General features: G+C 45.0%; 1 protein-coding gene across 1 annotated transcript in view; it reads left to right on the top strand.

Annotated features, from left to right (window-relative positions):
• The window catches only part of LOC126543476 (uncharacterized), a 61510-nt gene that overhangs the window by 13502 nt on the left and 23618 nt on the right, over positions 1 to 24390 (top strand). The window contains exons 3-6 of the mRNA XM_055062441.1: positions 4669 to 4870; positions 16501 to 16604; positions 17222 to 17418; positions 21275 to 21443. Coding sequence (XP_054918416.1) covers positions 4669 to 4870; positions 16501 to 16604; positions 17222 to 17418; positions 21275 to 21443 — 672 coding nt within the window. The remainder of the gene's footprint in view (positions 1 to 4668; positions 4871 to 16500; positions 16605 to 17221; positions 17419 to 21274; positions 21444 to 24390) is intronic.

Below are 24390 nucleotides of genomic sequence, written 5' to 3'. Positions count from 1 at the left end.
ATCGGAACGCTCGCGTCTCCTACTGCAATCCGGCCTCTGCTACAGTGTGACAACCAGCTATGACCGCTGGATACATGACAACAGATTCCACAAAACACTGCTTCAATTCATACACAACACAGGCCTCACAGCACACATATGACACACACATACGCTCCAAGAATTATGCCTTAAGGGCAAGCCTTTATCGCAATAAAAAGAAGAGTGTTAAAGATAAGGCTGAGTGCTAGTATGGATTCAGTGAACGTGGAACGTTCACGCTTAATACCAGCCACTATTGAAAACCCCTTAACTCTACTTGCGACTAACGGCGTTTCGCCCGACCAGCCTCTGTCGAGATACGTGGCACCCCCGTAGATTTGATCGAAAAGAAGTGCACACGGAAAAGACTGCATACGGAACCTCACGGCGACGGCACAAGTGCGCTTGCAGTGCCCATATAACCGCTATCGCAATAAAATGGTGCGACCGGAAGTACGGACGATGCGAATCGACGTGGGAGCCATGCGGGAAGAGAGTAAAACGGACGTAAGTGAAATGAGGCAGGAAAGAAATTGAAAAATGTTGGCAGGCTGACGCAGCGATCAGGCAAGCGGGAGTCGGCGTGTCTGCAGCTGTGCTTAGGGAAACAGCAGTTTCTGGCTGGTGACAAGTGGCTTGGAAAAAGAAGTCACAGGCAACGCCCTCCCCCGCCGTCCATCTGCGCCGGAACAGTGTACTCATGATCTCGTCTGTCATGAAGGCCGACCAGGGCTGCTACACGTCACCGCTCACCAGACCCTCCGTTATGACCCAACAGCAATGTGCTGACGCGGCGTCGCCCCTTCATGAAAGCAAGCATTGTCATCCAGCAGACTTAGCACGAAGCTAAAAACAAACTGCTACGGCGTCCCCAGAAAGTAAGCCCCACAGTTGAAGAAAAAAATTCGCCTCGGTACATGAATCATCACCTTCTCCAAAGAGCAATCTCTGGAAAAAAGCCATTGGCTTTGCACACCTGCACGACGCAACTTTTTTCCCGTGTTTGCCGTCGGGTCTAGGCGCATATCTCCCTCTTTCTTTCCTTCCCGGCAAAAACGACAGTCCAAAAGGCTTCGTTGAATCTAGAGTGCTCCCGGTGAACATTTTTAAAGCTTTGATCTCATGAGAGCTTGTATGGGAACAGGCTTGTGAAGTTCGCAGCGAAACGAAAATAATAGCAAGTGTCCCTATTACGTATGTTATTGTCAAGTCCAATCTTTCCTCACAACGGAAAAGTTAGTGTGTACTTCTGGAGCTAGTCTGTGAGAACCAAGCATTACTGTCTAGTCACGTACAGTGAGAGTACTTTCAATACTACGAGCAAGTTGGAGCAACAGTATCCTAGGCACAAGAACCATCTCACAAGCTCAGCTCATGCCACAAAGGGCGCTAATAAATGTCTACATTATCCTCCTACCACCCATACTTGAAAAAAATACCGACCCTGTGAAAGCCAAAATGACGCTGCCGAAGAATTCCTGATCTTTGCATATGACAGAGCTGACATTCAACATCAGTGTCACCTTGTCTATTGGAGAGCGATGATTTCTTCGGAAAGCAAGACACGTCTGTGTGCCAATTCTTTATTATTCGCATGTTGGCACAACTGTACTCTTTTTAAGCTGTATTTTCACTTCACGTGCAGCAACGAGAAAACTGATGCCAGTCCATCGAGCCATCTTAACCAGACCAGAAGTTTGTGGTGCGTGTCGAGACTTCTTTTGCATGCGTCACGCATCTTGTGGGTTCTTGTAGCTGCATTATGAGAAATGACACTAGTTCGTGTGACAACTGATGCAGAGGTCAAACGCGAGCGCCTGAGCCAAGCACTCATAGCTGTGCACACCAAGGCACGGGTGAGCGCTTATACGGGCCTTAGAGTCATTCTGTATTCGAGCATTGAAACTGTAGTGACATAAATTGTGGTCGGCTTTAGTATAGCGTAAGTGGCACCGCGCCAAACCCTAAATTATAGCGGCGCACCACTGCGCACGCGCAGTGGCACGCGCAGCACGCGCATAACGTGCCTCCGCTATTTTCTAAATTGAGCACGAGACGCTAGCACTCGCAATGTACGGACGCTAAGAAATAGCGTTGTCGAACATGGCAGCGCACATTGCTCCCGCTCTACCGTGAATTCTCGTGGTGGCTGCGCTCTCACTCTCGTTGATCGCCAGTAACTATTGGAATGAGCCTTCGCTTCCTCTAAACTCACTTGGAACGCTAGTCATGAGCGCGTAGCGCGCCCCGTTTCCGAGATCGTTCGGCGATTCCGGCGCCCCTAGGCCTGACGAGACGCATCGGTGTAGAAAATAACATAGTGATTGCTAATGCGCGATCGTGGCTTGGATACGTTTGTCGCGAAGATGGCGCTCTCTCTTTGAACGGCATGCTTACGTTTGCGTTCCCGTACGTTAAACTAAAAGTCTTGATGGCAGGCGCTTAACATACGTATGGCGACAAACTCTATTCTAAAGCTGCCTACTGTGTAAAAATGCTGCTTTGACTTCTCTCAACTAGATGGCGAGCTAAATCAGCTTTGGAGCTTTGACGACTCGCACCTAGATGGCACAGTGAAATTTTGTGCTTTGCGGCACATCCTTGCTTTACACTGTACTAAAACTCTATCGAATAGCGTTCCGCAAAGGTTTGGCTTGTGGAGCATGCTAACGCTAACGCAAGCATTTTGCGCTATGCTAAAACTGTCTTGTCAGCGCAGAACGGTGCACAAGAGCAGAGACATACCGTAAGCTGTTCTGTCGTTTCGTGTTATATGAGACGTTCACAATAAAGCTTCAATCAAAAAGCTATAGAAGCACTATTTTGCAAAGTTCAATGTATTTCACGGTTCCTGGTAGCCTACAATTTTTCAAAAACTTCGTGGCTCTGCTGTTTTGTGTACCTTAGGTGATCCCGATAAAAAGAAGTTAAAATTGTTGTTTCCTTTCATTGCCAGGAGCACTGCTGATTTTCTTTTTCAATACTTAATGTTTGTTGTCCCCTGTTTTAAATCGATAGTGTCATTAAGACTCATCGTTATCAACTAGCGTCAGCATTACGCTTTTGGAAGCGCTTTTTTTCTACGCGCCAAAATGAAGACCGGCGGCTTTATTCGCATCATTACTGTTTTGACGCTTAGACTTTCGAATCCTTTATTGCCTACATATTTTACAATTTTTAGGGAGGTGTGCACACAGAGGATGAGATGGTTAGAGGGGCGATCTTAGAAACAGGTTTAAAATTAGTTGGCCTGGTTATCAGCGGCATCTCTCTATCAAAGCAAGGTAATTTTCATTCGCGTGCTAATGCTGGGCGTCTCTGTGAATTCTGAGGGAAGTATGGCGCGAATAATTTAATAACTCATCTCCAGAACCGTATACAAGTTCGTGCTTGCATATAAATCTTCATTTAAAAGGTAAGAGAATACAAGAAACTTCTTTTATTATGTCAGACGTTTTTTTCATTTTATAGCATCCACTTCTGGCCAGCAGCTGTACTACAAGAAATGTCTGTGCACTTGAAAAAAGTTTGCTATATATGTAGGAACGCGTAAAATCTGACTTTTGCGCCTGAAAAGCAAATAGGGCGTGGATATAGCGAAGCTCCTGGTGGCACTATTGCCGCAGCATTCACGGATAATGATCATCAAAGAGAATATAGGGCATCATAAAAGAAATCGCACTGCTGCATTTACACTTACTTTTTGCTAGAGTGGTGCTCTGTGCCTAAGCGTGTGTCAGTCTTTCTTTTTGATGCGAATTTATGCGAAAAAAACGTGCATAAGGTAAAAGTGCGCACTTCATTTTTGCAAGCACCTGCGCACCTTATGCAAATAAAGAATACAGTAAAGTGAAAACACAGAATAGAGACAACAAAACTGCAAAGTGTGCGCAGCTCTATGTTTTCACAGCAGCTGCTCCATGAGACCTTTCGGATTGCATGCACACGTTGAAGCTTGATATTACAATTTTTTAAGAGTATCTATGCTATGCGCCGATGAACGACAGAAATAGTTTTGGGTATACCGCCGCATGTCACTTCAAACGAACCAAACCCTCAGAGCAGCAAGCCTAATATGACGATTTTTCCCTCTTTTTTCTAAGACAGAATGAATTTTAAATGTTCGTACTCCGATTTCTGCACACGTTAAACAACCCCAGTCGGTCGAAATTATTCCAGAGGTCCTACATAATGGCGTGCCTCTTATTGAGATCGTGATTTTGGTACGTGAAACCCCATAATTGTTTAGTATTTAATGCCTACGCGTTTATTTGCTCACCCAACAAGAAAAACCGCCCGTCCGCCCGTCTGTGCCATGATACGATTGCTTTCAACGTAGCGCCCGCAGCAGCGAGCGAATTAACCTTTGTGCTGCCTCTCGCTTCAACGTGAGCAGCGCGGCGAGAACACAGAGCACACTCAGCTGTCAGCACTCGCCGCGCTGAGCCTCCATCGCAGATCGCTTTCGATACTGGGGACTGCGCGTCTCTCTTCAACGCGAACTCAGCGGGCGAGAATACAGAACACACGAGGTCGTGAGCGTACCTCACAACTATGACACAAATATTTCCGCTTTCTTTGACCTGACGAATGTAATGTTTATTGCAGTTGTATGTACATATATCCATTGTCACAATTTTCACGCAGATACACGGACAAGACAAAATAAGCTACTCGCAGTTACTGGGAAGACTCAAGACCGCCGCCAGCGGGTTTCGGTCACACGGCATCGGAAGCGGTGACCGCGTTCTAGTGCACGTCGAGAATGGCATTGACAGTTTCGTTGCAGCCTGCAGCATTCCGCTAACTGGTGCCACGCTGGTTACATCTGACGTCACGTTTAGCGAAGGTGGGTCATGTGAACTACAGCACGTGAGTAGCGCAGCTGCTGCCTTCCGTCTACCGTGCATTATTTGTTAACAAAGCCGTCATTGGCATATCTACGCTTGAAACAGCAGGTCCACATTTAAGCATCTGAGGCTCTAGACAGCCACTTTTACATCTAATAGCCATGGAGAGCACTCTAGGTTAAACGTTACTGTGCTTACGAAACTACCAGTTTACCTTGGAACCTGTGTACAACACAGGAGTGACGACCACCCCAATGTGTATTCACACTTAAGCCTAGAAAAACGCCACCAAAACGTGGTTTCACTGTTAATGACAATCAGCAGGCAAGCTATAGTCCTAGGGCACCGTACGCCGCTTCCCTCTGGCCCCGGTAGATGAAAATGTAGGAGTTTTCAAAACCAGTGACAGAACAAAACTGTTTCTGACTGTTAACCACCTGAACGAGTTGGGCTCGCAATGCTTGACACAACTGGTACTAGTGGGCAGCGGCCACGGTTGCTCAAATGACGGGCATACCAATGATGTCAGCTTGTGTATTTTTACAGCGAAGCTCTTGATGGCTAGGGTTCGGTGCATTTTGGTTCTGCGCGAGCAAAAGCAATGTGTGCCGATCCTGGTGATAGTGCAGAAAGCTCGGTAATGATACGTTGAAATTTTCGAAAAGCTCACTCAACAGTTCCTGAGCTAGTGAGCAATTGGTGAGCGTCTTGAGATTTCGGAGGAATTGTCTAGACTTTATTCAATTCGTGGGATACTTAACAAGCAAGAACTACGCAATTCCTTTCATGATACGATGCTTCTTTCTCATGCTTTCGGAATCCCCAATAGAGTGTCGGTGTTCCTTCAGTGGATTGGTGATGGCATGCTTCTAACTGCGTTTTAAGAAAACTCCCCGCATTTAAAAAGACGAGTGGCGAGAAAAAGTTCTTGTTCTTCAGAAGCATGAATACAGCATGCTCAGTATACGCAGATAGTTTCCCATTAGCAATACGTGACGGATGTCTCAGTGCGTGCGTGCGTGCGTGTGTGTGTGCGTGTGCGTGTGTGTGTGTGTGTGTGTGTGTGTGTGTGTGTGTGTGTGTGTGTGTGTGTGTGTGTGTGTGCGTGTGTGTGTGTGTGTGTGTGTGTGTGTGTGTGTGAGACAACCTTTATTGTAATGATGTCCGGAGGCTCATTTCTTAAATCAAGGCACTGTCACGTTGGCACTGTCAGGACAAGCCTTTCAGCGACATCATGGGCCCTCTGGACTGCACTCAGCTGGTCCTGAAACAATGCGCTTTGAATCCTTTTCTCCCACAGTGTCCATTCTTCAACGAGGTTGGGGAGAGTCGCGGGACACCCCGCCAGCATATGTCTGATTTCAATGATGCTATTACAGTTGTTGCAGTCCATCTTAATCTCCCTCTCTGGATATATTTTATTTATGGTGTACGGTGTGGGATATGTACCCGTTTGCAATAAGCGCAGTGAGACTGCCTGAGTCCTTTCAGTTTTGGATGTGGCAATGGGAATTGTCTGCGTCTTAAATAGTAATGTTTGGTAACGTCATTGCATGTTATTAACGGATCTCTAGATTCCCTGGCTTGATGGTGAACGGCTCGGCTGTGACTGTCACGGTTAGCAAGTCCTCGTGCCAAGTCTTGAGCAACCTCATGGAGGTTTACCCGAGTCTCATCCACTTTCCCCATATGCGCAGAAAACCATTGGATTTCAGTTCTCATAATCCCACTGTTTTCAAAAAGTTTAGCTGCAACTTCAGCTACGTAGCCTTTATCAAAACACTTTACAGCGGATTTCGAATCACTGTAAATGCAGGCCCCACTTATTATTGCTGATGGTTAGAGCAATTGCCGCTTGTTCCGCCACAATGGGGTCCTTGGTAAAAATAGTGACAGCGTCTTGCACCTTCCCTTGATAATTTGATACAATGGCCGTATATGCTTCTTTACGTTTCACCCAGGCAGCATCAACTATAGCTGCCAGTTGGTTCCGCTGCTCTATTTCCTGCAAGAGTGTTTTAGCTCTTGCCTTTCTGCTTTCGACATTATATTCTGGATGCATGTTTCTGGGGAGAGGGTTGGTTCTCAGGTTGTTCCTAACTTCAGTCCTTAATTCTACTTCAGCCTCTATTGGGCTCCTTGTTTAATTCAGTTCTGCACCTACTGCATGTAACATGTTCCTGCCGGCTCGTGACTTCGTCAATCTTTCGTGTTGCGCTAGCTGTGGGGCCTCCGTGATTTCTTCAGTTGTGTTGTGCACCCCTAGACTCATGAGTTTGTCGGTTGCAGTGTTACTGGGTATCCCTAGGGCTACATTAACGAGCTTCCAGAGCATCACATTAAACTTTTAAAGTTCTGCCTGCTTCCATTTGAATCATCCAGCCACATAAGTGAAGTGACAGAGAGCAAAGGCGTGTATTAGCCTCAAAGCGCTGTCTTCTCCTAAGCCTCTGTGTCTATTGGTAATTCTCCTTAGTAACCTAATGACTTCATCTGTTTTATTCGAGATATGTTGTATTGTTCTATAGTTAGCATTGTTTTCGTCTATGTGATACCCAAGAACCCTGATTTTTTTCGACTAGCCTGATTGCGGATCCTTCATGAGTGTATACGCACACTTTTGGCTCACCTTCCCGAATGTAACCTCTTGGTTTACGACGTTTTCTGCGATGTTTAATAATGACTAAGAGTTCTGATTTGGCTGCCAAGCATTTCAACCCCATGTCTTTCAGTGTGTTCTCCACAGCATATAAACTTTCCTGTAATCTGGTCTCTGTCTGTCCTGTATTACCCTTGGCACTCCATGTGGTTATGTCGTCGGCATGTATCACATAATGTATACCCTCAATTTTCTCCAGATTTCTTGCAACCTTGGACATTGCTAAATTGAATAGCATGGGTGAGAGCACAGCCCTTTGTGGTGTGCCCCTATTTCCCAAATTCTTAGCTTCTGAATCAAGCACACCCAGCATGAGTTGTGCAGTTCTATTTCTAAGAAAGTCCTTAATCATGTTAAAAAGTCTCTTACCTAAACCCACCTACGAGAGAACGGCAAGTATTGCCTTATGATTTATACGATCAAAAGCTTTTTCCACATCCAATCCCAAAAGAGCTTTCGTATTAGCTGGGCTGGCCTGTATAAGTTGGTGTTTGATCAGCAGCATAGCATCCTGAGTTGACAGCCCGCGACGAAAGCCGGTCAAGTTGTATGGGAGGACGTCGTTCTGTTCAACGTGTTTCGTTAGTCGATTTAGAATGACACGTTCCATAGCTTTGCCTAGACATGACGTTAAGGAATTAGGACGGAGGTTGTCCAGAGTGAGTTGTTTGCCTGGCTTTGGTATGAGGATAGTATTGGCCACCCTCCATTCCTCTGAGTATACCCCTTTTCTCCAACATTCATTGAAGTGTTCAGTTCGATAAGAAATTAATTTATCATCTAGATTTCTTAATATCTGGTTAGTTATTCCGTCAGGTCCAGCCGCCGGTCTACCATTAAGACTGTGAAGAGCCGCCCTCATTTCGCTCTTAGTGAAGTCCCGGTCAAGTTCTTTACATATGCCTCCTGTATATTCGGGGCTCTCGTCTCCTTCGTTTGGTTGTTTAAGTGGGCAATATTTGGCTGCGAGACTATCCATAATATCCCTCTCTGTTTTATCTTGGCTTTCCTGATGAACCAACTTAGCTATAGCTGTTCTCTTGCTTGTCCTTGTTTCATTCTCGTTGAGCAAGTGCTTGAGGAGGTTCCAGCTACCTCCATGTTTGAGTCTACCATCAGCCGAATTACTGTTGCTTGTATCATCCCACTGTTGCTTCACGAGGGTCTTCGAATGATCATCAATTTCTCTGTTTAATTGCGCTATTTTTTTCCTTAGCCTTCTGTTAAGTCTCAGCGTTTTCCATGTCTCAGTGACACGATGCTGTGGTGTTTATGAATTGATGAATCTTCATCTAACGCCATCCTCATTAAGTTATATTGGTCGACTCCGTTCATCTACTTACAGTTTCGTTCCACATAAATGCAACGCTAAGAATTGAAACCAGATTAATGGCACAATTTCGCACCTGGGGTGCTATGCAGGATGCGCCGAGTTTGGCGAAACTCGGGAACTTCACGAGCTCTGGCGACACCCCAAGATGAAAGCACAAATGGTACCGAGACACAGTTTATCTTTCCACAAGCCTCCAGTTTCATTGGTTTATCTAGATTCACTCTGGGTGGCTATCATTCCTTGGGCGTTGCCTTCTGGGCGGTCGACAAACGGGCTCACGTGATCATACCGTCGGTGCATGGTCGTGCCTTCTTTCACTTGTTTGTCGTTCCACCGAGTGCATTACACGCACAAGCGAGTTATAACACAAATGCATTTAGTACAATATTATTAGTTAGTTTAACGTGGTTTAAAAGCATTTTAAAGCTTACAAGATGTAGAGTGAATGTGTATTCGACTAATTTGTTATTTAGTACGCTTCGCATTATACCACGAGGGAACGCTGTGGCGGCGTCATCACATACATTCATCGGGCGAGCATGGCGGCTAAACATTGAAGCCCAGTGTAAACAAACTCGTACAACGAGCTTGCAGTGCGCGTCGTAGTGATCAGGCTCGACGATGACCACTATTTCTTGGATAGTTCTGTTCCTCCATGAGCAATATTTCCGTGCACCCCGAAAGACTGCCAATAGCTTAGGCGATTTTACAGATCGCAACGCGCACCTACTGTTCAAGGCACAATCCTGAACAAACAACTTATCCGGTGCTGCTTCTGTGAGTGCGCTGAGTTCCTCCCCTCTGCGTGACTGCGAGCGTCACGAATATTGCATAGTGTGTGCTAAAGGAAGACAGCCGACATAGCTAAGATGCGACAAGGAGGTGGTGCCGATGATGGATCTCGCAACCAACACAGTGAAGGAGACATCGACAAACTGCAGATAAGTATATTTCTACTGTTTCATATTTAGCATAATAATAGTGCACGGATTAAGTCACTATCGTAGTAACGAACTGAATGTCCAGCAGTTTATAAAAGGTATTGAGAACCAATGAGTGTTCGTGCTTTTACATGTACGTGGGCCCGTGAAAATATGGAAAAGATAAAGGTAACCTTCACTAACTTGGTGAGATAACAGAAATTCATCAGTGAGATTCAGCCCGCAGAATCTATGGAAGAGTATCTTTATCCAGGTGAAATATCAATAGCAGGTACTGATGTAAAGCAGGAAACTTATACAAAAATTTCATGGTTTGAACAGCACATGGGAGGCATTCCCGAATCGTGATCGCCACATTACCGATATCCCTGAAAAATGTTTAGAATCATTGTATTCTACCGGTTATGCAATATGGCACATAAACCTGGAGTTTAACAAAGAAACTTGAGAAGTCGAGGACTGTGCAGAAAGCGAAGAAACAAAAATTGTTGGAGATAGCATTAAGGCAGGAAGACAGTGGCGTAGTAAACCGTGGCAACTGATATGCTAGCTGAGATTAAGAAAAAAAAAATGGAATCGGCGGGCAGGCCATGCACGTCTTCAATCACTTGTTGCCAATTTATAACAGGTGATTACATAAGCGTGACAGAATGGATGTCAAGAACTGCAGCCGAGGATGGTGGAAAATTGCGTAATGGGACAGAAATATGATGTTTGTAGGCATAGGATGCAATCAGCTCGCATAAGACGGGATTAGGGAGCGGCATTGGTTTTGCAGTGAACAAAAATAGGTTTGTGGTGCTGACAGTAGAGACTCGTGAAGGTTCGAGGACACGTCAGCTGTTGGCACACTAATAAACATTACAATTCGCTCTGAAAAAAACAACCCATTATGAAAAATAAAGCAACGTTGTCCCGACAAATTGTTTTATTATGCATACACTAAAGGCATCCACAGTTAAGGGTATTTAGTACCAATAGTGCAATGAGCATTTTTATTTGTAAATAATGGTTTATATGCGGTTGCTTCATTCCAACAATCCACTTTTTTTGCAGCAAAACATTCTGCTGCTGGAGGCACTCAACCACCTGGTGGCACTAGGCGAGCGCCAGGCACGTGCTCTTGAGAGTGTGGCAAGGTGCAGAGGGCTGCTCTGCAACAGTAGTACCGGTGCCCTCACTGCTCTCCAGTCGAGCCCTCAGAAGACACCTTATAAGGGAGCTTTCAGTTTAATATTTTGTTTATTATTCAAGAGCATGAATAAAATTATTGCAGTAAACATTGTGCTGTGCATATTGGGACACTTGTAACATGCACTTGATGTCTCTTCAAAATGGCCAAAAACGTATGACAACCTGTGCCACTCTTGGACCGTGTAAATGAAAAAAGACACTAATGCAGCATATACGTCATTGTGCTGTTTGTTCTTTCTATGTGCAAGAATACAGTGGGTGTTGATTAGCCACAAGATGAATGGTGTGTGTATTTCACAATGAAAAGACAGGAAACTGCATGAGCTTAATAATGCTATCACCTATAGACTGTGCATATGAATGCAACACTCCCCGATTTAAACGTGCCATTACATGCATGTTCGATACCACATATTCTTTAACAATGTCATATATTTGCATGTACTAATTTTCACACAGCTTAAGCCCATGCATAGCTCACTTGTGATGTATCCATTTCATAGGCCAAATAATTGTACACTTTGTTCTTTTGTGTTGTATGAAAAGCGGCATCCTCTAGTCGGATACAACTTCACAAGACAGGAGAGGCCCCGCCCACATAACCAAAGTGCAGCTGCCCATTGCCTCCACGTCTAAAGAAATAGTTCCTCTCCAATGAGCGGGTATTAGTGCGTCCAGCGGCACGACGTCAGTGTAGAGTGTGTGCCCATTGGTGCAGGCTTGTGTTCACCTGCCATTGAAGTGCAGATTCTGCGGCCTCCTAAAGTTGTATCCGACTATAGAATCACGTAATGCCTTGCACTGGTTGCATAGACTTTAGCAACTTGATAGCACACAATGATCAGGAACAGAAATCTATAAAGGCACCCAAGCAAAGCTGGCTGGCCACACTTCCATTATGAGGGGCTGTAAAAAGGTCTCGCCAAATATTCCCATGACATCCTTGAAAAAGAAGTGGTGTTTGGAACTTCTTTAGAATCAAAAACAGATTTCAGTGAATGTTGTGTACCACGTCAAAACAAACTGAGCTTGGTTATCTGCACAGCATGTAATGGAAGCTTGTGCTTCACATAGGAAACAAACTGCTCTGTCCAGTACAATTGTCGAGTTCGGTGTGGCACCTATTATGTCATTAGTGTCAACATACAAATTTTCAAAGGCCATTCATTTCACCATTATTTTTGTATGACGGTTCTTTCAATCAGTGCTTGTATTACATGAGCAGGTGGATTTGAAAGCAAAGCTTTGTTTGCAAACCTTCAGACTTCCATAATTGTGTGGCAAGGCACTGGCATGGTGTCAAATAGCTCACACTTCCTCGGTCCTGCACCAAAGAACAAAGAAGCCCAATGCTCTATTTGAAGTTGAATTGCGCAACAATTCGACGGCACACTAAGAAGAGTAACACACACAGCATAGCGTTCTGCTGTGTGTATTTCTCTTCTTTGTGTCCCGTCGAATTGTTGTGCAATTCAACTTCAAGCTTCTATACCAATACAACCAGTCTTCAACCTCATAAATGCTCTAGTTATTAAGCCACAATGGCGCACATCTTTGGAATGTCCCAACACGAATTAGCTCTCCAACAAATCACCACAAGCGTAAAATTTTGCTGCACAGGTGTATGCACGTGCCATATTCTGTACCACTAAACTTGCAGGAATTGAAGGGGCAAGCATTAACCAGCCTTACTGCTGCCGTTGCCATCATCATCATGACACCAATAGAAAGACAGTGCTGCGTTTCAGTAAAGGGAGTGCCGGGGGGAAAGGAGTGATAGCGAGGCTTATAATAAAAATAGCAGTTACAAGACACGTTCAATGCCAAAATACGCTACATATCGCTCATCCTACTTTGGCATTGCGGCAAGCTTTTACACGTTTGAGCATGTCACAGTTTGTGTAATCATTGCTCTAAAGCTGTACAAAAGGTCTCTTCCCTCTGCAATCTTTATTTTTATCATAGCGGGTTAAAGACCCACTTTTCATTGGCATCTGCACCACATTTCTGCCGATGTGTAATTTTGCCTTGGTGGTTCACGACATCTTCACGCACACCGAGTTCTGCAGAGCAGTGGATCTGCATTGTTCTACTGCTGAATTAGAGCCCGATTATGAGACGAAAATATATGATTTGTCCATACAGAATAACGCTGTCCCCCCCCCAAAAAAAAAAAAAAGAAAATACACTGAACCACTGGCAGATGCACAAACAGTGAACACAGCAAACACTCTGAAGTATTTTCTTCATGCAAGCCAGCACACTAAGGTTCTCAATGCATTTTCATTTCGCCATAAATGCATAGGCACAACCGGCTTGGTGCGACATCCACATCTCGCACTGCAACGAATTGTGCAATGCCTTGCTGTTTCATAGTGCAGCCGATATATGACGCATGACCATAATTCAGCATTATGCAAACTAACTTGTACTAAGTACTAAGTAATCTCATAAGAAAAACCAAGTTCTTTATGAGATTAGCTTTCACAGGGTACTTCACACAATTTGTGATATCCATTTATCTATTCATACTTCATTAACCTCTTTCCCCAAAAAGTGAGCCATTTGGAAGGCACCCTGATAGATAAGTAGAACAATCTGTAAAAATTCAGCAACCAGCGAAAAAGTCATTATCATAGGCTGTCGCATGTGTGATGTCGGTAACGCAAAATTTAAGTCGGCTACACAGAAGTGACAAATTTGGCAATATGGTGCGTCTAGACATTGCTTCAATGCTAATCACAGTAACGCTGACATTGAAGGCGCCTTAATTCCTACGTACGTTCCGTCGACATACCCGACTACGTTCGTAATGTTTCCGCGATGTAAGTAGCGTTCTTTTATAAATGGCCGCTCAGCCGCAGTCTTCGGGAAAGCCAGCCACCGCTTCCGCACTGCCGCATCAATAAGCGCATCAGACATCTCTGACACAGAGGCTCACAGTAGTCTGATGACGTCCAATGTAACGCTCGGCGCCGACGCTTGCCTGAAAACTCCCAGTCCCGTAGAAACTGAGGGCGCAGAGGACTTGCTCTTCGACGGTGAGCGAATGAAGCCCGCCACGCTGTCTCCATATACGAGAGTCTTCGCCTACCTCGTCACACAGCCAGCGCACTGATGTCTTCGACAGGCGAAAATGACGCTGAAACTCCACGGCGGTCATGTACGTGAACGGGTCCAGACGGTCATACTGACGCTTCTGCCGCTGGATGAAATAACACAGGCTGCTGCTGCCGCCGCCATGTTCCCGAGTTGAACTCGGAAGGGGTTTCGCGATGCACGAGTTTAGCACGAGTTCGCCTGTCAATCAAAGCCATAGGTCACGCCCCGCGCGAGGCATGTAACTCTTGTGCGCGCACCCACCACGGTTGGGCCACGCCCAACTCATCTTTCGGCAACAGCGACGCGGTGCCGAGCTGACAGGCATCAACAATATTCACCACCGACATAAAACACGCACAACGCACTGTCATCGGTGATGTACTGCGCACTACTATCAAAAACAAAGCGTTGACTGTCGTTGACTGTCGCTGGCTTATGCATATATCTTATGCACAGCACGGTTTCATTGCCTGCATTGTGGCGACGTAGCGCACAGTAAATAATTATCGGCACGTCACTGTAGCTGCTTGCAAGGCGTCGATGCACCGAGGGTGACGACGATGCTGAGGAGTGCGTGTCGCAGCAGTCGTTTGAGATGGCTGCTCTGTCATCGGTGATGTATCGGAGCCACAACGTCGTAAACACGATCAGCGTCCGAGAATCGCTCGCTCTTCTAGACCCAGTGCAATGCCATTTCTTCATCACAAGCACTGCGCACTCAACAGTTCCAACACCTTCCTCAGTTCGAAGTCTCATTTCATAACCGCACACAAGAGCCCTCACCTGCCAAAATGCAATTGCTGCGGTGTCGTTACGGTACCCTTCTGCGATCGCTGCTGGCTCCAGCATAAGTAATCCGCAAGCACCTTGGTGCGCACAAAACACTCAAATACTGCGTACATGCGCTCAGAGGCACTTTCACTGGGCAAGCGATGTCAAGCGATGAATTGTGTCGCTGGGAAGCACGCACTTCTTCGCAATGCATCGCCGAGGCTTCGCGCACAAAGATGTACTGGTACATTTTCAATGAACTGCGTCACTACGGGCACTACGGACAGTCATTTTGCAGCGACAGCCGTTGTTCTCGTATTTATGACTTGTGTTATCATTTTTAGTTGTTAAAGCAGGGGCCTTAAAGCGCCTGCGATGAAGAGCCGTACCGCGGCGCTGCGTTTCTATTCCCCTAATAAAGAAAGAGTGGTGATCACTGACATTATTGAGAATAGTACTGTAGCGCCCCTAGGTGACTTCTCACCGTATGAACTGCCTCGGGCGCGCGACCCGCTTCAATGTATCCGCTTCTAAGCTTTCGCCTCACTGTCGCCACTCGCGGCAAGAAGTGCAAAATTTAATAATTTGCTCGATCTCCGTTTGTCATCAGAAATTTCTAGCATTCAAAACGAAAAACAGACACTTAAAGAAATAAAAATGTTCGTTATTTTATTTGTTATATTTTAACGTATTCGTTTGAGCGAAAGCGTAAGTGCAAGAATGCGCCGTATGTACCCTGTTCGCATTCGATGGAGGATAGAAAGATAGTCCCCGAAAGAGGAGGCACGCCCTTGACGCGCCCGCGAAAGGCGTGGCAAGCGGCTCACGGCAAGTGTGCAGACAGACAGCGGGACAGTCACGGTATTGCTAAGTTGCGATAATCCGTTGATAACAATACGCGGCGCTGGCGCGTTTCGTTGTGCAGCCGTCTGCGCTTGAAACGTGAAAGCAGCGTCCCGCGCAGGGTGCGCTCATGTTGTCATACGCGGCTTTTTGTCTACGTATTTCATTGCCTGCAGCCGTTGCGCGTCCCGCGCTATCTCCGTTCACTGACTGCCGTCGAGCAAACTCGGGTAAAACTCGGGTGAACGAGACACTCGGCGCATCCTGCATAGCACCCCTGTTGTTAGAAAAGCACCATTATGAAATATCTCGCAGTACGAGACCTTGCTGGCTTAAATTTTCATGAGCAGTTGAAACAATTTCACATGACAAGTATTATACGGTTTCTGAAAACATGACTCCCAAATTTAATTCGCATATCATGCGGTGTTTTGTAGTTGTCACTGCGATAAGCAAATACTGACAACCTGAAGGAGCGCCTACGTGTGGCCAATACTTCAAGGCCATCATTTCTGGCCCACCTCCTTGCAGAAAACGCCACCGTTCTTGGAAGGTTTCCCCCGTATTTTCTTTTTTCTGCTATGGGCATAAGCGTACTTTTGTTCACATTTGTTGAAAAAGGGTGCTCGCGAAAAGGCCAACAAGGAGTTCATACTGCGTTTTTCTGGTACATATATACTAGCAAAAGTCGTCCACATGCATACATATACATTCGTAGATCGATAACTTCATCTCACTTATATGGTCGATATGAGCCTTGTATTAACTATGTCTTACCCTCTGCAGAAGAGCTTCTTGACCACGCGAAAAGAACGGACGCAACTCACTTGCTCACAGGAAAATCTTATGTTGATCTCGTCAACCGCATATCATCGGCTATAAAGTTCAAGGTACGTGTGTCACATTTTCGATGTACAGTGTAGCTGCGTTTTTGTTCGGAAGGAGAGCACTTGTCTTGCATTACAATGACAATCGCGCCGCATATGAGAAGTGTAGGAGTGGCTCCTTCACATACGATTACTTCTATGTGAACCATATAACAATGTCTTTGTGCGGCATCAGAGCACGTGCGCGGACACCTAGGAAGCTATCGCTCGGGCTTAAGTGCTGCCGATGTGTTTACATGCTTTATTATGTTTGTTCTGGGCGACTATAATAACAACTTTATTATTATACAGATCAGGTTAACCCAGAGCTTTACATTTACCATAACATATCAGTCACAACGCCAGTCATGACGCAGCACGACTGGGAAAGAATTATGTGGCAAAAAATGCAATGTTCATAACTGTCAAGCACGAAAATTCAGCGTCACCATTTGTCAGTGGTATATAGCGCTCACTCTAGCGTTATCCCGATAAGGCGCTCAAACGGATAATAGAGTAGGCAGGTTTCTACCTTATTTAGTGATCATTGGTGGCACCGTTACTTTTTAACAAGCTTTCATAAATAAAACTGTCAACCATAAATGTAATACTAGTATCGCTTTTTTGTAACTCTTTTTCAGTCAGTGTTCTCCTTCACGGACATACCTGGATACATCAACGTCACAAATGTTACGAGTGATGAAATTGCGAAGTACGGGGAATCTCTGGGTCATCACACTGGGGCCAAGTTTGTTTGCCATACTACAGGAACAACTGGCGTTTCAAAAATTATTGAAATCACGGAGGAAACGTTCCTGTCACAAGTTTCCTGCCGAGAGTGAGTTCAGCTTCATTTCTTTTTCTTGGATATACCAATTGCCACTTTTTTGCAGCCAATAAAATTTATTCAACATGAGCAATCGCGTGACACAAGGAAGGTGCATGTTCTGAAGTCCAGGCTGTCTTGATGAGTCCGAAAAGTTAGATGTGAATCCAAATTTGGTGGTTTTGTTTAACAAACTGAGTGCCGAAGCCGGAACTTCATTTTGAAATGGCTATAGGATGTTCATAATTAAAACTTCAATGAAAGTACCACTTTCAAAATAATGGAGCTGCGCACTGCATTAACACTATGAGCTAATGTTCTACGCACCTTTGTCCGCTAATTTCATGAACCAGTCAGCCCGTTTGCGAAGTGTTAGCCAGAACCTTCGTGAATTGTCCGAAACATTTGAGGAATAATTTCACGATACCTGTGCTATTCTACACTGTAATGTTCAATGATTCATTGTTGCGAAACAAGGAGGGTCAATTGCATTGCACTCGCTTTAAAAACGTCGACTCTATCAGTTAAATAACGTCGCGTAACACCAGAAACTACAGCGTTTACCAAACCATGTTCTCAGCCTGCATTTTGGATGAAATCAAAGAACAGTAATTAATATTTGCAAGAGCATTATAAATTTGCGCTACGGCGAAACAGAGCGTACTTGCATTTCATGCCTCTCCCGCTCATGGCACAACAATAATGGTTAATTCACTGTGAAGAATGAGCAATGTACGAGAAGCATAATTTTAAACAAACTCTAGTAAAGCGCACATTTTAATGCGACAAAAGTTCCACGGACACTCGGCGTTCGACGTTCGACGATGGCGTTCATCCCATCGGCGCCGCAGTGCTGCGGAAGGTTCAGCTACGCACGCGCAACCGCGCGCTGAGAGTTGGAGGTCGTGTGATGCGAGGGCGCTAGCTGACAAGGCTGGAGTCTTGACACGCGCATTCGTGCCACCCGCCTGTTGTTGTAGGTCTTGTCATCTACCGAGTTTCTCATGCACGACACATTGAAATCGTAAAAGGAGCGGCAGCACGGAACGTTCGCCTTTGAACGAGCATGCGCGTTAGCCGCGGCCGTCGCTCTTCATCACGCTCACGTCGCGATCTCGAGTGGTCGCGCTCTTCTTAACTGTGTCTTTAGGCATGCGCCATCACTCGTGTTTTAGTGCGAAATCATTATATGTCCTATGGAGCGGAAAATCAGGCGAGCGCACGGTGACCAAAGGTTCAAAAACCCACGTGATCAAGTGATTACGTTGCGTTCCCGGCGCGGGAGCTGCTGCGGTTCGCACTGCGAAATGCCACGGGTGAAAAGCCACGGCGTCGCACAGATGCAATGTCCCTCACTAAAAAGAAATTGGCTTTCCCGAATTCGAGAATGTTGTTGTCCCCCGTTAAACATTGGCCTGAGTCGCTCACAAAATTGACTAGGCCGACGCCCGATATTTCAGTAGGCCACACTGAATTGACTTCGCCCAATTCGCAAATTGAGTTCACTCGTGTTCAAATCCTACCTCGCCAACTCCCGAAATTGACTTGGCCCACCCTCAGAATTGACTTTGCCGAATTCGGCCAAGGGAAGAGTATCGCGCTGCAGAGCCATACTGCTTTCGTATTCAATGCACGTAAGACAACTTAAGTGCCTGTGTAATGTTTTGCTAGCAAGCGTACGTTTCCTGTTATGCGTACTGATCATAGAACTACGAGCCTTACTCCATGTGATATTCCTTTGTATTGTTATGAACGATCCACATTTCGTGAAAAACTGTTGCTCTTTCGTACGGATACCAACAACTAATGCAAACGGGACTGTCTCATACATGGTGATCTTGTCCTAAAATAAATGTATGCTGACCCTGGAAGTTAAATGCCTTTCATGAGAAGTGGAGGCCTTCACTAACAAAACTCTTGAGGGGAAATGGCTGTTAAAAGGTAAGAAAAAGCAGCCTCTACCGGAACTTGCTACTAAAAAAAACTTTATTCTACAGCACCTCTTAGAAAACTCTAACAACAAAACACGGCATTTAAGATGAGGAAGCAGAATATTATGATAATATAAGTGGAATATTTATCAAAACGTCTGTTTGCGGCAGTGAGGATTCTATAATTCGGCTGAAAATAACCTGTATATATGGTTAAATCTGTCGCTGGCTGAATAAGAAGTTCTTAATACAATTACACCTTTTACTGATGCTTCGATAAAGTGTGACATAGATTGAGTATAAACGAGAAGAAAGGGGGTTAACCAAGGAGCCTGATTTTTATTAGTCCTATCACAAGAAGCCAACAAACTGACACCAAGGACTACATAGGGGAAGTTACTTGTGCTTAATAAATTAAATAAAGAAACGATAAATTTTTGGAAATGAAAGTGGATGAAAAACAACTTGCCGCAGGTGGGGAACGATCCCACAACCTTCGCATTTCGCGTGCGATGCTCTACTAATTGAGCAACCGCGGCACCGTTTCTCCATCCATTTTCTTGGGTATTTATGTGTTACTACTAGAACTATGCTTGGGAGTGTTAGCCAGCGCCACCACTCACACACCTTGGCGGCAGATGTGGAACATCCTTTCTGCCGCAGGCGTCACGAGAACGTGATCTTTTTGGGTGAATACAACAGGTCAATAAACCCAGACATGCCTTAGCGTTTCATACAATAATTACTAGATGGAACTCTGGCGCTGCATTCGTTGTACCACCATGGGAGTTATGGGAAGTACATGGATTTGTCTGATCTTCGTGCTTCGTGCTTGTGGATTCAGACGTTCATGTGGCTTTGTATATTACGCTATATAAATCTTGTTGTCGTCAATTTCAGCACAATCTATACGCTTCGAAGTGCAGAAGTCACCGCGAACACACACAATTGTTATTAATTGCAACGTTTGAGTTTGTCCAGGTGTCCAAATCGAAACGCGCCAAGCGTTTCAAGGCATTTGCATGTCCACGATAAATTCATAAGGGCGTTTCATTCGCTTGTCGATACATGCGTCCGTGGCTTGATGGTTTCATTATCATGCTTCTGTGCTAGAGTTCCTGTATTCGAATCCTGCCTTCGGACAATTTTAATGATGTTTATTTAATTGTTTATTGCGCAACACATTGTTGAAAATGAGTTTACAAAGCCTTTTGAGGCCGAAAGGACGAAGTTTAGGCAAATCCATGTGCTTCCCATAATTCCCATGCTGGTACAATCGCTTTCATAGCAGCTCCCATAGACACTAGCGCTAGAGTTCTCTCTAGTAATTATTGTACGAAACTCTATGACACATGCTACCTGAAGGCATCAATGTAGCCGGATTCGAGACCCTCGTTATGTAACAAACGAGAAGAAATGGGGTTAACCGAGGGGCCCGATTTTTATTAGCCATATCATAATGAGCCATTGCATGCTTCGGATAAATCTCTAATACTTGGCTACCATCCTAATTTACTACGGCACTTGTTTGCCAATATCGCACGTCCCTTATGTTGTCCTTGGTGTCAGTGTTTGTTGGCTTCTTGAGATAGATTGAGTGTAGCTATAGAAGATGTTCCAGAACGCTGGAGAGAATGGAAAGACTGATATCTCAGTTAAATTACAAAACCGTGTTTTTTTTTACTGAGAACTTTCAATCTTTCCCTATCTTTCTACCGATTGCTGTGGGCAGTTCTCTGCTTCAACCAGACTGATACAACTAATAGACTATGTACGCTTACGTATCAACCTCATGTCAAAAACTTCGCCGCCTTATGTTAAATGCAGCGCCCTATCATATGCATATGTTGAAGGGTAAGCTTTGAGCAGCAATTAAGATTGTACTGTCAAGTCGATTTATAGGCCAACCGACTAATGTCGAAGTCCGATACTTGCAGAAAATTTGAACTTGCGGCATCGGAAGATGTGTGCATCGGAGGAGGCAACATTTCCTTTTACGTTTGTTTTACTTATGCCTTCTTCGTCATCTCAATCGGAGGAACAATTGTGCTACTCGACAAATACAATCCAGTGCCTGACGTCTTCGCAGCATTCCGAGATCACAAGGTGAGGTAGTCCGTATCTATGGCTCTTTTTCAGATAGCTTGCGCTAAATTGAGATATCATTTCAACATTGCCTGAAAGCTTCTTGAGCAACAATTCAGCGCATTATTAGGTTCAATAATAAACTGAGTGCGTAAAGTAGGTTCCTCAATTCACAAAACAAGGTACTGGGTGTTATGCAGGTATGTTTCACGTAAGGAATGCGACAGATAGACATAGAGGTGAGAATTTAGATAAGTATTGCATAGAAAGGCATGCCTCAGACAGTGAGATATCGTGTTAAAGGCAACATGTCTTTCTGTCAGTGGCATAAATTTTCTAAAACAAAACTGTTCCTCTGAAAACGTTCAGGAAGAGACAGGCGGTGTGTTCACCATCTTCCTCTACATCCAGCTGTCGCCGTGAGCCTCTTATACATAAAACTCCCTCACTACTGTACGCACGCTAATGTCTGAATAAATTTCAAGAATCCATTAGGAGATACAAAGTGTTTGCGCACAAATGTGGCACACGACTTGCGCATAGAAGCGTTTACAGACCGCAGTATATCCCTGCTGCTCATAGCTTCAGTGTTCGACGAGAAAGTCTGCTTCTTGAGCTTTATTTACGTCAAAACATTCTCTGTCGTTGTGGTTACCGCGCGTATTCAGTAAAGCATCTTAACTGAAGCCCATGCACGACTTGATGTAAATGGCGCCTGCCGTGAACGTTTCCAAGGCATTCATTGCCTTTCTTCAGCGCGTTCACTACAGGCGTCATTTAAGTAAAGATGGACGGCAAGCTAGGAGGCTATTCCAAATACGGGGGTGAACCTCCGACATATCTTCAAGCAAGCAGCAATGGTCAAGTGAAACGTGCCACAAGTAAACATCTCAAGTAGTTTTCTGCTCAAACTAATCTTAAAGTATTTCTTAGAAAAACGTAAATTTCTTCATCTGATCGCAAATTCAGCACTCAATTTATTGTATTTTATTGCTGCTCTGGAGTCTACTAAAAAAAGGGACGCTGATCAAAACAAATTGTCCCAGATGCGTCCCTACTTTCCGCACACGAACGTCAGTTGCAGGTTTAAATGACTCTAAGGGAGTAGCATCAAACCATTTTAGACTGTTGAAGCATTCCTTCATTACTATTTTCGTAAATTTGGCGAGAATACGTGGATTATTTGAAAAAAAAAACACTATAGAACTCATCTCGTTATGACCGCCCACGGCAATGCGAATTACATTTGAGCAATGTAGCGACAGACGATATTCTTCAGGTGATGTTTATTTACCATTTGTAGTGGTAATTCTGAGACATTCGTTGCTTCGGCTATATGTCTAATACTCGGTGACCGTCCCCAATTTACTACGGCACTCAATTGCCACTATGGCACGCGAGCATGGAGGCGTGGCGACGGCTGTGTGACGCGGAGGAAGTGAAGATTCAATGACGAAGATGACATATTATGGCTGGAATGACAAGGGCGCATAACGACTACGTCATGACGACAATAACATGTCGGTTAAAAAATTATAACGATAATATAACGACGACAACATGACCACGAGCCTATGAGGACGACGGTATGACGACGAATACATGATGCCGTCTGTGTGGTGACGACGCAATGACGACGTTGTCATGGCAGCAGATGTATAATCACGACTGAATGATCACGCCATGACTACAATTGAATGACGAACAAAGAATGGCGGCAATTGATTCATGAAGGCGGTATGACGATAGCGGCATGACGGTAACGTGATGGAAATATGGAAGTGATGAAGCTGGTGAAACGACATCGTGATGACGATGGTACGAAAACAACAGTATGAAGAGAGTGGCCTTACAAAAGTTATATGTCGAAGTTACAGTGAAGACGATTCAACGAGTGCGACGCACTCAGACTGCGGTTTGACAACGAATGCATGGCGACGGTTATATTACAACAATGCAGAGAAGATGGCATGACATTGGCATAAGGACAATGGTAGAACGACGAATGAATGAGCAGCGTATCATTAAACTTATATTATGACGATAGCGTGACGAAGGCGGCATGTCGAAGCTGGAGTGACGATGGTGGCACAACCACAATGGCTGTACGATGGTGGCCTGACGATGGGGACATCATTACACTGCCTGACGATAATGGTATGACAAGGGTAACATAATCACGATTGAACGACGGCAGTATGACTGCAATACTACAACAAAGAAACATTCGCGGAGATGGCACGACGAAGGCGTACGAAGAAAATGGTGTGAGGAATATGGGATTATGTTATTGAAGTGATGACAATAATAAAACGGTAACGTGACGACGACAGCATGACGAGTGTCGGATAGCAAAAGTAGGATGACGGCGATGCGACGACCATGACGGCATCACGACTATGAGCCCATACCTAGTGGCAGAAGCTAATGGACAACCTGGGCCACAGGTTCGGGGTCAAAAAAGTGACAACGACGACGGAATGATGAGAGCTAGATCCCGAAGCTGGAATGAAGATAAGGTAACGAACACGACGGCATCGCATGCAGGAACATATACCTAGTAGGCCAAACAGGTAGACAACTTGGGACACTGTGCCAATATAACAAGACAGACAGACAGACAGACAGACAGACAGACAGACAGACAGACAGACAGACAGACAGACAGACAGACAGACAGACAGACAGACAGACAGACAGACAGACAGACAGACACACACACACAAATTAAGCTATTCTGCACACTCAGAATAGGTGAATTAGGAAGACAGTGCTATTTGCGATCAAAAATGAATAGCAACGTTTTATTTTGAAAGCCATCGCACCAACGTCACCGTGACGTCATGAATTTCACCGTATTCCTCGAGCGCTTGGGTAGTTCTGCCTATGTGAAGGTTCTTGAAGCTCTCTAAATTCAATGTCTAGCTCCTTCAAATTAGAATATAAGCAATCTCTGACGGACCGCTAT

Source organism: Dermacentor andersoni, chromosome 10, assembly GCF_023375885.2.
Source record: "Dermacentor andersoni chromosome 10, qqDerAnde1_hic_scaffold, whole genome shotgun sequence".
NCBI lineage: Eukaryota > Metazoa > Arthropoda > Arachnida > Ixodida > Ixodidae > Dermacentor > Dermacentor andersoni.
Note: the sequence above shows the minus strand (reverse complement) of the source record. Positions and strands in the feature narration are given on the sequence as shown.